General features: G+C 44.3%; 1 protein-coding gene across 4 annotated transcripts in view; it reads right to left on the bottom strand.

Annotated features, from left to right (window-relative positions):
• TEC (tec protein tyrosine kinase) overlaps window positions 1-18,377 on the bottom strand; it is an 837,667-nt gene that overhangs the window by 316,867 nt on the left and 502,423 nt on the right. For all 4 annotated transcript variants that reach the window (XM_069631701.1, XM_069631702.1, XM_069631700.1 and 1 more), the window contains one exon: window positions 13,484-13,680. In XM_069631701.1, coding sequence (XP_069487802.1) covers window positions 13,484-13,680 — 197 coding nt within the window. The remainder of the gene's footprint in view (window positions 1-13,483; window positions 13,681-18,377) is intronic.

The following is an 18,377-nucleotide window of genomic DNA, read 5'->3' as shown; positions in this document are numbered from 1 at the left end:
AGTGTGCTGCCATGAAAGGTAAGTTGGGGGTTGGGGGTAGGAAGGGAAAATCAGGCCGGGAAGCGGGCACAGTGATCTATATGATCACTGCGCCGCACCGTAACTGGCGTCGGCATTTCAGCCTTCGCAGTTATGGGCGGCGCAGTGATCACATAGATCCAAGGAGATTAATCAGCCAGGTTAAAAAGAAGCAGCTTTGTACTTTTATTGAAGACTGTCAGAGAGTGAGAATCTTTAATGGCAGGTGGAAGGGCATTCCATTCACACGGGGCATGGAAATCAAAATCCAAATATTTTCAAGCAAAAGTGCGGTTGAGTAAGCTGAGAGACATCAGAGGAGCGCAGTACACGATGGGAAAATGTCGATGGTAGTCTCCTGGAAAGATAGAGAGATGCTTCCTTATTCTGACATTTAAAGGCAAGAGACAGTGTTTTATGCCTTATTCTCTGCCTGACTGGAAGCCCGTGCAGTTTCCTCCTAAATACGGTTACATGGTCAGGCCTAGAAAGCCAGAATACTGCTCTTAGAGCCCCGTTTTGAGGGGCCTGGAGGCGGTGGAGATTAGCTTGTGAAGTACCCAGGAATAAACTATTACAATCAGTGGTCAAAGTGCACGAAAAGAAGTAGTGGAGCTATGATCCCTGCCAGCCTGCACCCACTCCCCACAAACCCCATCATCACACCGCCTCCCACACACAATACAAACCCCCAAACACATGCACCTGTTGTTTAAGGGAACGTTTAGTGTAGGGCACTGAAAGTGCAAGTTTCAACTTCTTCCTACACTGTTATTTTAAAACGAAAACTTTCCGGATCATTTTCTTTTTAAAATAAAAGTATAGGAGCTGTAAAACGTAATTTAAAAAAGTAGAGGAGCACCGTTCCCAGCTGCTCCCGCTCACTTCGACCACTGATTACAATAGTCTAACCTTGAGTTGACAAGCGAAGATGCCAGAAGCACGCTATTAGCAATAGAAAGATAAAGCTAATCTGTTGAAGCAGCTTGATAACGTGAGCACATGATGAACGCAGCTGTGAGACCTATTTCTTCATAGACAGTTCTGCATCAAGATACACCCCTAGAGATTTCATAGAATTACAGACAGCAATGAGTGCCCGCAATTACAAAATGGGAATATTGGGTACAGAGCTTCTTCAGCCGTGGGCTGGACGCCATGATGAGAAGCTCGGTCTTAGAGTCATTAAGGGTGAGATAATTTTCTGCCATCCATATCTGAATTTTATGGTAAACAAAATGCATTGTATCTGTGTCCTTAGATTGTACTCCTGATAGTACAAAGAGGATCTGGGTGTCATCCGCGTAATTTGCTAATTGGCACCCAGATCGTCCAAGAGGTCAATAAAAGGTCTTACATAAATGTTGAACAAAAGAGGACAGAGACATGATCCCTGCGGCACACCGCAGGACAGAACTATAGGATTGGCCTCAGCTCCAGGCACTGCTACTCTAGATGTCCGAGGACCAAGGAAAGAGGCCAACCAGTTGGCGGCAGTTTCCGAGCAATTTGCCACAGTTAAAGGAATGGTTCGCCCAACATTTTTTATTGCCCAAAAAGATGGGCAATAATAAAACAAATATACTCGCATTTTTTTTTTTGCAGACGCTGCTAATTGATTTTGGCTTTACAGATGTGTGGAGGATGAAACATCCCACTGAGAGGCAATACTCGCACTATTCAGCCCGCATCAACTGCACACTAGGCTTGATTATGCCTTTGCTACAGCAGATGTGATGTCTGAGATTACTCAAGTCGAATATAAGGCTAGGGTCCTCTCAGATCACTCGCCCCCCCGAGGGCGAGGATCCCTACATGGCGCCTCCGAGCAGAGGCGCTTAAAGATCCAGTCTTTAGGGAAGATATAAGGGAAGAGATTACCAACTTCTTTGAGGAAAATACTGGGAGTGTTGACTCCGCAGGCACATTATGGGAAGCTTTTAAAGTGGTGATGCGGGGGGCGGCCATTGCTAAGTCAAGAGGGTTACAGGGTGGGGTCTTGGCTGACCTACAGAGGACGGAAGCTGAGCTAGAAATAGCATTGAAGAACGGTGACGTAGACACGGAGCTGGTACTCCAACTACAGCAACAATGTGCAGGGCATTGGGAAAGACTCTGCAATCTTAATTATGGGAAATAGGTTGAGAGGCAGCACGCAGGGGGAGATAAGACAGGCCACCTTTTGGCCTGGCTATACAAAAGCGAGACCCCTAGGCCTCCGATTAGGACCATTATTAGGGAGGACGGGGATGAAGTGGCCACGCAAGAAGGGGTTAACAAAGAATTCACGGATTATTACTGAGCGCTGTACGTGGATGATGAGATGAGTGACCAACGCAAGATAATTGAAGCGCTAGAAGACATAGGGCTGCCCAAGATCAGTGAAGAGGAGAGGGAGGAGCTAGATGAGCCAATCACGTTAGAGGAGTTAGAGGCGGTTGTTAAGCAGTTGCCTACCTGTAAGACCCCGGGAGCAGATGGGTTCCCCAGCGAATTCTATAAAGTATACAGAGAGGAAATCCTCCCCCCAATGCTGGACATGCTTAATGAGGCGTTTGAGATAGGACGGTTGCCTGAGTCGCTCAGAGAGGCAATCATAATACCGCTGCCCAAGCCCAACAAACCGGACCATAGATGTGGTTCCTACAGACCTTTGTCGATGCTTAATCAGGACAGCAAGATTTTAACGGCTGTCCTGGCAAATCGATTGCAGAAAGTGATTGGTAGACTGATACATCCTGATCAAACGGGTTATGTCCCGAATAGGAATATAACACACAACCATAGGCGTCTTCACCGGGTGGTCGAATGGGGTAGTAGGAATGAAGGTGAGATCGCGATAGTGTCTCTAGATGCAGTTAAAGCTTTTGATTCGGTCAAGTGGTCATGGCTATTGGCTGCTTTGGAAGGGTATGGAATGGGGCCGGGCTATATCAGGTGGGCTAAGATGTTGTATAGTGAGCCGCTTGCCAGGGTCCGAACTGGTCCGGTGATATCCGAGAGATGGCAACTTGGTAGAGGCACCAGACAGGGGTGCCCCTGGTCCCCGATGCTTTACATTTTAGGCCTGGAGCCTCTGGCAATATGCCTTAGGGCACAGTATGATGCGATAGGCATTGAGGTAGGAGGGGAACGACACTTGATATCCTTGTACGCAGATGATTTATTATTGTACTTGCAATACCCATAAGCAAATCTCCTATTCATACTTGATGTGATGGAAAGATATGCAGAGGTGTCGGGCATATCGGTGAACCCCCAAAAGTCTGTCATATTCCCGCTGGGTAACTATAAGGGGACCCCTGTGGATAGACTACCGGTGCTACAAGTACCATGGGCAACTAGCTCTTTTCGTTACCTGGGCATAGATGTATACCACACGGTGGAAGAAGAACATAGACATAATACAGAAGTAGCCGTCAGGAAAATCAGGAACAGCATGCAGTTCTGGGCAAAACTGCCCCTGGCGATGATGGGGCGAGGGGCAATGCTCAAGATGATAGTCCTGCCCAGGCTCCTGCATTACTTTAGTAATATCCCATACATGATACCCAAGAGGTTTTTCAATAAATTGAACAGCATGTGCAGGGAGTTCCTGTGGCATGGTACCCGAAATAGAGTGGCGTTTTGGAAATTGCAGAACTTTTATGAAAACGGAGGTATCAGACTGCCTCATTTTGAGGTTTACTATTTGGCGGGACAGCTACAGTATGTGGCTAAGTGGCTCTCCGATGAAGTGACCCCTGAGCACAGGGTGATTGGACAGGACTGCGCCCCGTTTTACTTGAAAGAAATGATCTGGCTGCCTGAAACCGAAATGAGGGGGCATCCTGCGATGTTGAGGTTTGGGTGGAAAATTTGACGTAGGGCTTGTCGCTTGATGGAAGTCCCATGCCCGTGCCTCCCGCAGATACCGCTGGTTGCTTTGACAGGAGGGGATAATCAGTTGAGGGTGATTATTAGGACCTACTGGGAATCGGTGGGGCTGGTAACGCTAGGCGATGTTTGGCAAGAGGGGTCCATTAAGGAGTTTGTGGAACTCAGCGAAGAGGCGGGGCTACATACGGGCCAATATGTCACGTACATTAGATTGGTGCGAATGATTAGGAACACCTGGCCAGAGACAGTTTTGATAGAAGAACCAGATGCAGTTTTGGGAGCAATATATGATATATCCGAAGGAGGGCATGAGATCTCGAGATTGTATGAGATGGTGATGGCTAAGGTTGGGAAAGACTTAACACATCTGAGACTGGACTGGGAGGCGGAAGTGGGGGCCCCAATGGAGGATGGGGTGTGGGAGCGTGCCCTGGGCTATCACAAAAAAGTAAGTGTCCAGAAATGCCAGATTAAAACAAATACAGCTGTATGTAACGCATAGGGCATACATGACCCCCTTGAGGATATCCAAGTTTCGAAACACTGGAAGACAAGCGTGTCCCAAATGTAACTTAGAAAATGCTGACATGACACATATGTTTTGGTCGTGCCCGATCATTTGGTGTTTTTGGGGAGAAGTGGCGCAGAAACTGGCTGATAAGAGGGTTACTCTTGTTACAGACACGGCCTGGGCCTGCTTACTGGGCGGGTTCCCCAGGCCACGGAAACTCAAGCATATTGAGAAACTGAGAAATCTGGCGCATGTGCTTGCAAAACGTAGGATTGCCATGGAGTGGAAGAAATGCCACAAGCCTAAGGTGGATGTATGGTGGAAGGACTTGCAGAAATGGGCGGAGGCTGAAACGGTGGCATGGCAAGAAGCGAGTAGCCTGGCTGGAGAAGGGGAGGCGGGCACCCTGTTGGCTTGGAAATCGCTAATAGCAGAATTGCTTGGAGTAATATCAGATCCAACAGACTCCGAAGAGAACGAAACCCGGCCGCATGTGCCAGACATTGAATGAGATTGACAAATAGTCTCATGGGGGGAGGGAGGGGTTATGGGAGCAGTGATTAAGATAAATTGATGTGTAATCGAACTATTATGATTATGCTGCTTGTTTGATTTGTGTTGTTTTGTTTGCATAAAATCAATAAAAGAAATTTAAATAAATAAATAAATAAATACAACGTTAATGTGTTTGAGCCGGAGGAGCCTGAGAAACTTAGAAAGAAAAACCGCAGCGTTTTCAAACACAACCGCGTTGTGTTTCTGCCTGCCGTAGCTATCACTTTGGGTCTCTGGTGAACGCGTTTGTGTTTACATGCCGCAGTGTTTCTGCCTAAATCTGCTTTCCCATTTGGGGCATTCGGGCTCCGAGAGCCCCAAATGGGCAAAGCAGATTTAGGCAGAAACACTATGCGGTTGTTTTCTGCAATGCTAAATGCTGCAGTGTTTCTGCCTAAATCTGCTTTCCCATTTGGGGCTCTCGGGCTCCGAGAGCCCCAAATGGGAAAGCAGATTTAGGCAGAAACACAACGCGGTTATGTTTGAAAACGCTGCGGTTGTTCTTTCTAAGTTTCTCAGGCTCTGAGGAGCCTGAGAAACTTAGAAGGAAAAACCGCAGCGTTTTCAAACACAATAACGTTGTATTTATGTTTGCGGTAGCTTCAAAAGCTACCGCAAACATAAATACAACGTTTTTAAAGCTGCAGTTTTATTTCTAAGTTTTCCGGGCTCCTCCAGCCCGGAAAACTTAGAAAAAAAACGCAGTTAGTGCTTATTTAAAAAAAAAAAAAATAGCACTTACCGAGATTCAGCTGCAGCTTTTCTGCCTCTAGTCTCCGGTCCGCGTCCTCCGAGTCCCGGCGCCAATGAAGGAAAAGCCACCCAGTGGTAGCTTTTATTTACTATAGCTGGTTGGCTTCTCCTTCATTAGTGCCGCAAAAGCCAGCACAGGCGAGCATCCATTTCACAAAATGGATGTGCCCATGTGCTTGCTTTTCCAATTTTTGAGCTTGAATTGCTCAAAATTTTACATAGGAACTTAAAAAAAATGTGCAAGTATATTTGTTTTATTATTGCCCATCTTTTTGGGCCAACCATTCCTTTAACAGTCTGTTATGTAGAAGTTTGTGGTCAATAATGTCAAATGCTGATGATAGGTCTAACAATAACAGAAGCGCTGGGTGACATTTTTCAATAATATCAGTTATATTAGATTTAGATCTAAGAGAGCAGTTTCCGTGCAGTGATGGGACCTAGAATCGGACTGAGCGCTGTTTAGCAAGTTATTTTCCTCTATGAAATTCTGGAGCTGTAAATATGCAACTCTGTCCAGAATTTTCAAAAGATAGGGAACCTTAGTGATGGGCTTGTAATTCTTTGGAGCTGCAGGATCCATGGTGGGCTTTTTCAACAAGGGGATAACTCAAACATCCTTAAGGATGTCAGGTACAGTGCCAGCTCCGAAAGATGAATTAATAATTTCTGTGATCCACGGGATCAGAGCATCTCGGAAGCCTTTCAGAATATCAGCGGGGCATGGGTCCCACAGACACAAGGTGGATTTCATGCTCGTAGTACTAAGTCAGTGGTATTAAAACTGTGGCCCTAGCCCCACAGAGGGAAACGCACAAAATCCAGTAGGTGACCGCAATTCCCTTTTAAAAGGGGCGGCAATTATTTTCAGTAAACCGGTGGCCCTGTCTCACTAAAGCGATAAGGAGGATGTCCAGCGGGTGGGCATGAGGCTCTTTTAAAAAGGGAGGAGATGGACTGCTTACAATAAAAATAATCAGGACCAGGATTTGGTGGTACCCCATCTACATGATCTGTACTCGGGAAGACCTCATCATACACAACTTTGAAAAGCTCTGTACTAAACAGTAAATGAAAAACATAAAAATAACTTCCAAAATCAGCCAACTAAAATTAGTAACTGCATTTTTTCACTGATTAGTGAAATCAAGAAATCTATTATCAGTCGTACATGTGACAAGTTTGACTGCCAACTATACCATCCATTATATGTGCTCAAATGTGCAAGTCGTCACAGTAGCCAAGGCCCTCACTAGAGATGCCTTTACACTGCCAACCAGTGTACAATTTGACAGAGATGGGACACTACCAAAAATGACTAGACTTCATGCCTTAGCATTACGGAGGAAATTTAGACCGCAATCACATCAACAGGAGAGGGTATATATTGGAGGCACCTGACAGAGGCAACCATGGTGATACCAGGTGGTCCCTAAGACAAGGCCACCTGATTACAAAATGGTGGACAATATTTAGATGAATTTGGCCCATGGATTCGCAGGCAGTATAATGAGAATAATCGATAAAGTAGCAGAACTGAGGATGCGGGCAGAGGCCAAGAAGAGTAGACCAATCGTCGAACCAGATAAATCAGCAAATACAGGCGCATCTCCTCCTCCTATTAATATTCCATTAGCCAGTGGCACATAGGATAAAAGGGGGCTGGCATTATGGGGGTGTGGGATGCTGGAGAACGTCAGAGAGTACAGAGCAAATTGGAGCACTGCAGGGGAGTGAGGTCAGAGAGGGGCAGGGAAAGGAGGCGTGCCAAGAGGGAAAGATCAGAAGGAAAGAGGGGGGAAGGAGAAGCCAGAAGGATGGAAGTCAGGAGAAAACCAAAAGAACGGATGGTGAAGGAAAGGCCAGAGAAAAAGAGTGGGAGAAGGGAAAGACCAAAAGGAGGAAAGAAAGAAGTTGGAAGAAGACAAAAGAGAGAGAGAGAATATCAGCACTGCCATATGGTGGTGGTGGAGGTACTGACAATGAGGTTCAAGAATCCTAAATTTGGCTATTCAAGGGGGCCAGAGAGGATTCCAAGAAGTGAAAGGCCTAGGCAGTGGGGTACATGTTACGGACAAGTTCAGAAACCAGGATTGGCACAATCAAGAGCCTGGCCTATGTGATCAATCCTGCAGAGTCCTCACAGAAACATGCCTAAAGTCAGGGGAAAGCAGCCGCTACCTGATCCTAACCCTGAGGGTGGTAGTAGCTTGGTGGATCACCTGGAAGGAGAAGGCCAACAAGTGAACAGAGTGACACCTTTATGAGAGATGGAGTATTCATCTACTTTGGAGGGTGAGACGTCCCTGATACCAGAATAGCTAATGTTGTGCTGCCAGAGTCAGACTACACTTCCCAAAAGCACCCACGATTTTAGTAGTTAAAACTCTCATGGTCAACATGATAACAGAATATATCAGGCTCAGAACCTTAATAACATTACTCCTGATATATGTGTTTCCTCCTTTTGTATGAACTCTGAAATCAAGAATCAATCAACAATTACTTTAAGGCCCTTTTCTAAAAATACCTTCTATAAACAAAGTGAGTTTGATAAGGTTGAAATTGGGACCTTTTATATAAAACGAAGACCAAGCATTCAAGTTCCATAATACCCTAGGTACTGGGACAAGGAAGAGGGGTTTGGAGGCACAGAACTGCAATATGCAGTCCAGTGTTTCTAATAGCCCAAACCTAAGCAGGACCTTTTATTATTGAAATCCCCTTCAGGTGCAGGCCAATAGAAATCATGGCGGAAGATGTGGCAGAATTAGCTGGAGAAGCAGCGAGCAGCAGTGCATGCAGCAAGAGCAGAGAAATGATGACGCTGCAACTGCCGCTGTTTGTATAGCAGGTTAATGTGCCAAGAGAGTCGCAAGATTGAGAAGCTCAAACTGCAGAGGGCACGCAGCAGGAAGCATTAAGGTGACAGGCTGCCCTGTAGAAGAAAGAAGCTTCCCATGCCCTGTTCTCACCTCTGGTGGCTAGCGAGCATCGGAGAACGCCAGGAGCAAAGCAGGCTGGGACTCAGGAACTTAACTGGAGCTGTCAAAGGCTCAGACCGCAAAGACTGAAGAGGTTACAGCTGCAGTGGCAGCGGGTAAAGCGGATGTGCAAGGAGAAGCCGGTGGGTTGGCCTATGATAGTTGACCCCGGAGCACTCTTTGAGAACCGCTGGCTGCATTTAATTGTTTTGAATGCCGAACTAATGAAAGAAAGCATATTTGCTGTTATCCATATGTAAAGAGGAACCAAGAGGAAGATGTATATAACTATCATTGGACGCTCTGCAGGCCTATGTACACGAAAATGGTTTGAAGATCAATACTGAAAAATCTTGCATCCTAGTTTTGGAATCAGGGGGGCCTAAAGGTAAAAATACTGCCTCGTGGTATCTCAATGGGCAAACGCTATCACAGGTTACCTTGATGACCTACCTGGGATGTGTGTCAATAACAGTGTCACGGATGCTCCAAGAAGGGCAATCTTAGAAAGCAAGATGAAAATGCCAGCTTCTCAAGCGAGGATCATTAAGAAGAAATTCTGTAAATACACCTTACGTCCAGTAATTCAACTCTACAGAATGAAGGTGGTGCCTATAATTATCTAAGGTGCTGAAGCTTTCTTTGCCCTCCCAGCAACAACCTGACCGTGGCTGGAGGGCCTATTTTGGAAACAAGTCCTCCATTTACCACGACGATTGCCCATACAAGCTATAAGAATAGAGTTGGCATTAAACTCCCTCTACTCAATGGTTGTTTGGAAATCATTGGCAATGCTTTAAAAATGCATATTACCATCACCTCCGAGAGGCTTTGAGATCATACAGAAGGCTATCATGAAAGGGACAGAAGGCATACTACGAGAATCGCTCAGCACTTGTACGGCAATTCTGGAGTCCCTTGAAGTCACGGAGGACATGTTAACTATCAATCCATGCAGTGTAAAAAGGAAACTGTGGGCAATGGACTGGATCCAAAGCCAAGATGAAAGATCCCTGTACAAGCGCTTGGTAAAACTCATTTCAAAGCTTGTGCGCTTAACCCCTTGCCAAAATTCTTGGTGAAATTCCTGAGTAGTTACCATCGCACTGAGTTTATGCGCTTTCGTCTCAAGGCATACCCAACAAAGGAAGTTGTGAGTGCCTGGGGGGTTAGGAACGGAGGAAGTCCTCATCTGATTTGTAGACTGTGCACTGACGAATCATCTATTGAAACTTTGCAGCACTTGGTCCTCACATGCCCGGCAATAACTGAACTAAGAACGAAAGGGTTGGCTATTCATATCAGTGGCTTACCATCATTGTTTGAGAGCCAATGGTGGAATGAACTGATTGGGGGTGTGAACCTGACATTAACCTTGGCATTATTAAACCTCTTAAAGGAAGTTTTTCTCCTCTTGGATTTAATGGAATTGAGCACTTCTGCGTAACTGAACAGTTTATACATACTGATGGACTTGGAAGGCAATTTTTGCCCACACAATATGAATGTCCCTCTCTTTCTTTTTTTCTCTTCTTCTTCTTTGTTGTTGGTCCTTCACTTTTTCTTCTTATCTTGCGCATCTTTTTCTTCTTTTGATTGGACTGCACACGAGATGTGGAAAAATGGTTCCTGGTTCTTTTATTCGGAATGCTGAATTCTTTTTTTATGATAATCAGCTATTGTTGTGGATTCAGTTGTATTTAGTAAAATGTTATATTCTTAACCTAACATTAATAATAAAAAAATATATATAACTATCATTGCCAAAGCCAAAAGGGGGCAAGATTAAAACTAAACTGTATCCAGCATTGTCAAAGCCAAGAAAAGGCAACACTGAGTCCAAACTGTAACCCTCATTACCAAAGCCATGATAAGGTAATAGTGAACTGTCATTGCCAGAACCAAGAGGGTGTAATATTAAAACCTAGCTATACCCAACATTGCCAAAGCCAAGAGGGGGCAATATTGAAGACCAATAATAATAAACCTTGGTTAAGCCACAGAAAGATTGTCACAAAGAAAAGGGGAACCAGTTTACATAAAGAGAGAAGCTTGTATAATAAATTTTAACAGCAGTTAAATGGTGTGATAGTGGAAACCCAAAGGTGGCAAGAGAGAAGCCATCCTTCTGGAAAGTATAAAGGAGAAGAACAAAGTAACGTGCGTTACATGTGGTAGATAAATAAATGTAATAATCAACCTCAAGGTGTGTTCTATCCTTATGGAAGATTTTGTGAATCTCAAAGTTGTTGCTGATTTTTTAAGATAACCTCATCACAGAGTACTTGTAATAGAGGCAGGAGTTCTTATCCAGGCGGCGAGAATACCAGGAAAGGGCTTGTTAGTGGACCAGGAAGAAGACAATGAAGTACCACACTGAGGTGAAAGGTCGTGGTGGAAAGAAAGTGGCAAGGCCACTAAAGTTGTTTGATGAACTGTGGTAAAACCATCCTGACGAAAACATTTTTTGTGTTTATAAAGAAGTTATCTTTTCCAAAGAAGAGAGGTTTTATTGAAATATTCATTGGACGTATGAAACAAGGACTGTTTGTTTGAGAAGCTGGAGCTTGTGGAAGGTTATTTTGCAGAGTGATGAACTTTGTTTAACCCTAAAATAATCCATTATCAAGTGAAACAGAACTTTAATGTTGAAAGGAATTTTGGATTATCCGTGCAGTGGAATTTAACCATTGAAAATAACTGTTGCTAATTGGAACTTTCATTTAGAAAGTCCTTCATTAAACATGGGTAGGGGTTTCCAACCCTGGTTGCAGGGATATTTAGTTACAAAGTTTGGATTTGAATATAATTGCTATTTTGTTGAACTTGAACAGTGATATATATATATTCCTGTATGAGTTTTTTATATGTACAAGTGTGAGGTACATATACCTTTTGATATTAGAGTGTTTTGTTTTGTTGGCAGGGAAATCCTTGCTAGGTTAGGGAAATTGAGGTGTTTATCTCATCCTTATAATTTAATAAAATGCCTACTTGTGAAAAATCTTTATCAAGTTGTCCGCCTCACATTTCTTACCCTTCACACCTAAGACTCCTAGGGCCCAAGCCTATAGACCCTGAGCAGTATAGTAATTGGAAGCCTACATCTGCACTTGGTGTGACTGGCATGCCCAGCAAAGGCGATAATGAACACTTGTTGGCACCAGGGATTAGCATAGGTCTGCTGCTTCCTGATCATTGGTGGGTAAGGAATCAATGGTCCTCTGCAACAAACAAATCTTTAAAGACAACATTTTGCAAGCTGTGATCCATAAGGAACTGTGATTCTGTTTTATGGACTCTACTGGAACCTACCTTCTTTTTTTTTAATTCTTTATTTATACTCAGAAATATACATAACATGAGAACAGCAGTAATGAACAGAAACATACAAACATATCTCGAAACAAAGACAATAAAATATCAGAGATCAAACTAATGCAAAAACAATTTCAAACCTCCTCCCCAACCCCCTCACACCCCCTAACACCAAACATCAAAATGGAACTAGTACATATCTAAAAACTTTCCCCATATTTTGTCAAAAATCATAATTTTCCTCTATGGTCTGTAAATTGTATTTTCCATGTCCGCAAATTTATACATCTCCTCAAACCAGTCTTCTAATTGCGGAGTAACTCAAGACTTCCAACCACATAGAATCATTTTCTTACAGAGCATAGCTCCCCTAACAAGCCATTTCTTCTGAGAAATGGACAATGTATCTAATATTTCATCACAGCCAAGTATCATTGTCTTGGAATCAAGATCAATATGTTCCCCATGTACTCTCAGACAAACATTACATACTTCAGACCCAAAAGACACGCACACAAACACAATTCCAAAGCATGTGTTCCAATGTTCCTACCTCACCAGAGCAACCCCAACATTTACTTGTGTCCGACATACCTCTCGTCTCCAATCGTTCAGGGCTCCAGTAAACTCTGATAAGTATTTTGATTTGCCTCGATCTCTCACATAGGTTCAACAAACAGAGATTCACATTTGCACACATTCTCTGATGAGATAACATAGTCCAATCTTCTACTCCATTCATCTTGTAATTTGACATTTTCATTGTATTTTGCAACGATTCTTTTATAGACCCTACTAGCAATAGACCCTTCACCGGATTCTCTCTTGGCAGCAAAAATATCTAGATTCACATCATCACTACCTTCCTGACTGCAAACTGTTGTTGAACCTTTTTTCAGAGTGACGACCTGGACAAAGACTGGCACTGTGACTTACGGAAATCCACTACTCTTGTTCAGGGTTCTTTGCTGCACCTTATTGAAGGAGAGGTACTCCACCTTGTCTTTCCAGCGGTTACTTGGCTGTGCATGCATCACAAACAATCTGTTTAGTTGAACCTTAAAATGCAACTCAAGTCCTTTCTTGAGCATTCTCCCTATAGCAGTACTCGAGGGATGGGGCAGTGTTATCAATGGGGGGAATACATTTAGTGGCGTGACAGGGAAAGGGTTCCAAAGACAATAACCACACCTACATCATGCATTATCTGGACTAGTTATATATTGTGTTGAATTTCATCTCTTTAAATATTGATTGATGTATGTAATATCAGAATACCATTAAAATAAGTTTAAAAAGAGAAAAAATTGTCATTCTGCATGAGTAATACTTATTCTAAAAATTGCATAAACCCTTTAAACTAAACCAGAGAATGAAGTTAAATAAGAAAACAAATTGTAATGTAAATACTTGATGCATTAAATGAGCATGTGAAGAAGGTGACAGCAACAACTTGCTTCCTTACCCATACTTATCTCTGGCCTTCCACCAATGAGCATCATTCTTTTCAAGTATGGTATATTCTTCTCCGGTCACCAACTGGAGATCATGTGATTCAGTGGCGTTGAAATCAAACAGAGCTACAGCTATCACTTCTTCACCCGCATCCTCCTCCTCCTCCTCCTCTTCTTCCTCTGGTGGCGGGGGTGGAGGCGGTCTTACCTACAGTACAGGAATTCAAAATGTCAAATGGGTCAAGCACGATATAATAAAATTACTAAACCAGCCACTTTCGACCTCATGCTTTGCATCACCTTTAGAAAAATGCTCCCCCTGACAGAGTATCACATGACCCTTTTTACAAAGTATAAGGAGAAATAAGACATTATGCACGGGCCCCTCCTAATGCACGATGTATTTATTTATTTATTTATACCGCGTCGGAGCCCGCAGGCATCAGGGCGCCACATGTACACGCAGAATCACATTAGACACACAGGTCACAGGACAACATTAGTCTATAGATTTTCAGGCAGGTTTTGGATTAGATTATGAGAGTTATCTGAACAAGTGGTCTTGAGTTTCTTTTGGAAGGTACTGTATGAGAGCTCTAGTATTATTTGTGGTGGGAGGTTATTCCATAAGGTCGCAGCTTTGGTGTAAAAGGCTTTGCCGAGCCTGTTGGTCTTTCTGAAACTGGTGGTTGCGAGGTTGCCCTGAGCTGCAGACCAGAGTGCCCATCTCGGTACATAGGTAACTAGTTTCTTCTTGAGGTATGCTGAGGATTTCCATGAACGCACCTATGGGCTAGCGTCAGGGCTTTGAACTGAATTCTATCTTCGATAGTAAGCCAGTGTAGATTTCTCCTAACTGATGTGTTCTGTATTCCTTTTTCCTTTGATGATTCTCACAGCCCTATTTTGTATTTTTTGACATATTGAAATGTGCCTTTTGTTTGCTCCTAGTAGCAGGGCATTGTCTTTTGCATGCAGTATTGGCCAACATGGAAACAGTGGCCAGGGGGGATCAAGAATGGAATGTGACCACGTTTAGAGATGGAACCAATGTCACGGTTTAGTTCATGTCTTCTCTCCAAATAGAGTTGACACAAAATACAAAGCAAAACACAGTAATAGAGGGTGGAACACAAGCATTTTATGGGGTACCGAAGGACTCTGCCAAAGTGACTTTAAACCAAAGAATAGAATTTATGTCAATACATTTCTGTTTGCATTCTTTGCATAATAGCAATACACACCATTGCTATATTAATGCTATATAACAGGGCAGAAAATGAAAGAAAGTGAGTGGCGAAGGAAGGCAAAAAGGGAGTGAAGTGATCGAATGCATTTATTTATTTATTGGTAATTTATGGGGCGCGATCTGTAAACATTAGTAACTGTGTGGCGTTCCAAGAGGAAAGGAAGGAAGCGGGGAGAGGCGAGCAGGGAAAGAGGGAATCTGACCCTTCCCAGCCTTGGAACAGTCCAACTAAGTGCTGTAGAGAGAGGGTATGCGTCAGCTTCAAATGGGTACAGCACCGTCGAAAAGTACATCATAAAGTTACATGCAGAACAACCCGGAAGACGGCTGCAGCTGTGGGCAGCATCCATGGTCTGATGACTTCAGATGGACCGGATGACATCAGGCTACACATCAGGAAGGCATATGATCAACGAGTAGCAGGGTTAGGATTCAAAGCTGTTTCTGTTCTTCTGATTGGAGGATGAACAGGAGGCCACTCCACAGCACATCTCATGTGGGGCCCAGAGATTACAAATGTGAGTGTTGTAGCACTTGCAGATCTTAAAACTTAAAAGTTTGTTTCGAAAATATGTTTTTCTTTGTCTGTTTGAACCAAAATGCACATTGAATGATGTACAGTGATTTGAACACCATACAGCATCAACTGGTAGCCGTTGGAGGGCTTATAGGGGCAGGTTGATATGGTCTCTTGCACCCTTATGTTGTATTAGTTGGATTTGATGGGTAAGGCATTTAAGGAGGCCCAATTAGCGACTATTTCAGTAGTCAAGCCTTGTGAATTCCCATCCCTTCAACCTTGTGCGAACATGTTAACGAAAGGGAATATAGGCTTGAGGATATCAGGAAGTGCAATTATCTTGTGAGGTTTCGAATTTCAGGGAGACTCCGGTAAAAGATGTTTCCTACGGTTTTTTAACAAGGGACGGGCGTAGGTGAGGGTTCCTATTGTGCAAGGCCAAGAGAATGGGAGATGAGTGGGTGCTGAGGAGCCCATGTAGATGATGTTTATCTAAGAACCAATAAGGCAGAGACTGTTATCTCCCAATCTTGTATGTGTGTGAGGCATGCTGTGATGCGTTGTGGGTCGGAAGCTGTTCCTCTCAATTTAAAGGGGATTTGAGTATCATCTGCTTTAGCTTAAACAGAAAAGGAGAAAGGAGTGACACGTTTGGTAGATAGTTTAGATGAGTACTGAAAAAGCAGGGAGATAGAGCAGAACCCTACACAATTGTAGACATAGGTCGTTTAGAAGAAAAGACCTGACTGCGCTTATACCATGTGGTCACAAACGAAGGAGGAAATTCACTTGAGATTCCTGCCATTAAAGGAGGTTTTCAGGTCGTTTAGTGAAGTAGTATGTGTCACAGTGCGAAAGGAAGCAGACAGGTCCAACAAAATGAGGTTATTTGGATAGTTGCTGGATAAGGTTGGTTCCTGGCCAGTCATGACATTGGGCCTCATTATAAGTTTGCCGGTCCAGTAACAATGGTACCCGTAAACTTGCTGGTACCGTTTTTACCGGACCAGCAAATTACGAGTTCTGATCGCGGGTGCCTTTTTCGCCCGCAAGGTCTGACCGGGAGGCGGACCGGCACCCGCGAGCAAACCATGTCGGATGCACCAGCACCATTCCTGAATAGTGACGGTGCATCCGGCCTCCCCATTCCCATTGAGCCCTATCGGGCAATTACTGGGTCCGGCAGAGCTGTAATGACCCGGAAATTGCCCATTCACGGGCACCAGAAAAAAAAAAAAAAACAACACAAGACACATCCAAGAAGCAAGAGACATACATACACCCACAAACCCAACACATGTACATCCCTCAACTTCCCAAACAAATCCTTCAACAACCCACCCACACAAAACCTTGAAATCGTCCTCACCCAGTGGGACAATCAGCACTATGAAATGCCACTACCTTTTTTTTAATACTTTATTTTTATGTTTTCAGCATCAACAAACAATACAACAAAGTGATGTCCGGTTCTCTCCCCTCCCTAAGTCTCCCCCCAGCAATAAATATCTGTAACAAGCATTACATACAATACTCAGTTTTGGAGTTGTCCAGGATTTGTTAGCATACCTCTGCTTTTTAGCTTTGCGCTTTCAGTCGGTGGTTGACAGCAGGTAGTGAATGTAAAGGCCCCACACATCCGGGAGGGCGTGCATGCAGGGGTAGAGTCTTGATGAATGCTGTTTCCATGTCGTAACAGTTGGCCACATCCTGAAGCCATAGCTGTACGGTAGGAGGGAGCCCCCTTCCCCATGTCATGGCGTGCCAGACCCAGCAGTAGTCCTGCTAACCGTCTCACGCTGGGTTGTAGGGTTCATGCCAGCAGTACGGACAGTGTGCTTGGCTCTACTTGTTCCCCTAGAATCAGTGAAGTCTTGGATATCACTTCTGGCCCAAATTGTCTGACTCTCTGGCATTCCCAAGCTAGGTGGAAGAAGTACGCTGGAGCGAAACTACATCTGGTGCATGCTTCGGAAATGGAATGGTGGTATTTGTGTAGCCTGGCTCGGGTGTGGTTTACCTGATGGAGGAAGTTAAAATGTATAAGCTTGTACCTAGAGTTAAGGGAGACCTTCTGCATTTGTTTCAGTATGTAGTGCCAGTTTTTGTCTGCAATAGGGATGCCTAAGGCCACTTCCCACCTTTCCTCGGGATCGCCATCTCTTCTGTCTCGTTTGTCAACAGGTCTTTGTAAATCTGTGAGATTAGCTGGCTGTCTCCCTGTGTCTGAATTACCCCGTGTAGTAGATGCCATACTGGTGGCTGTGCCGGGAACAAGGGCAGGAGGGTCCTAAGGGTGTGATAGAGCCGAAAGTACATAAATATATTGAGGTCTGATTCGCCCCCTCGCTCCCTTGCCTGCTGGGTTGTGAGGAACACACCGTCCACAAACCGGTCTCCTAGAGTTTCTATCCGTAATTTGTCTGCCCATTGCAAATATACCCGCTCTGCTGTCAGAGGTATCCCTGGGATGTGTTTTGCTGGTAGGAGGGGCGAATATCGACTGGTAATGCCACGTTTCGCTGCCATCTTTTTCCAAATTGCGTACGTGATCAGGACTACATTCAAAGTGTGCTCGTAACCGGTTGGGCGACACCAGAGCTTGCTCAAATTGGACATGTGGGTGAACAAAATGAGAATTGTGCTTTCGATGCCCAGTAATAGCGTTCTAGGACCGGCAGGGCTAGGCCACACTTGGCCGTTGGTTGTATCAACGGTGTGTGGGGCACTCTCGCTGGTTTTCCCAGCCCATTGTAGTTCCAAGATCAGGCCCCTCAAGCGCCTAAAGAATCCTCCCAACAGGAGCAAGGGAACATTAATGAACAGATAGGGGAGTTTGGGGAATATGATAATTTTAACGATGGAGATGCGCCTAGGGAGCGTAAGCGGGAGGTGTTGCCACCGTGCTATTTTCCCCCAAAGTGTTTCCATGACCTTTCTGTAATTGTTGCGATACAGTTCCTCTCGGTTTCTGGAGAGTTACACCCCTAGGTAACTGACCTCATAGTTCTCCCATCAGAGGTTAAACTCGTCTCGGAATGTCCTGGTTCCCTCCATTAGGGAAAACACCACCAACTTGTTGTGTTTGATTTTGAGACAGGAGAATACCCCAAAGCTGAGAACCTCCTGCATCACT

This window comes from Ambystoma mexicanum, chromosome 6q (genome assembly GCF_040938575.1).
Source record: "Ambystoma mexicanum isolate Mex_15411 chromosome 6q, UKY_AmexF1_1, whole genome shotgun sequence".
NCBI classification, from domain to species: Eukaryota; Metazoa; Chordata; class Amphibia; order Caudata; family Ambystomatidae; genus Ambystoma; species Ambystoma mexicanum.
The sequence above is the reverse complement of the archived record's forward strand: the minus strand, read 5'-3'. Positions and strand labels throughout refer to the sequence as shown.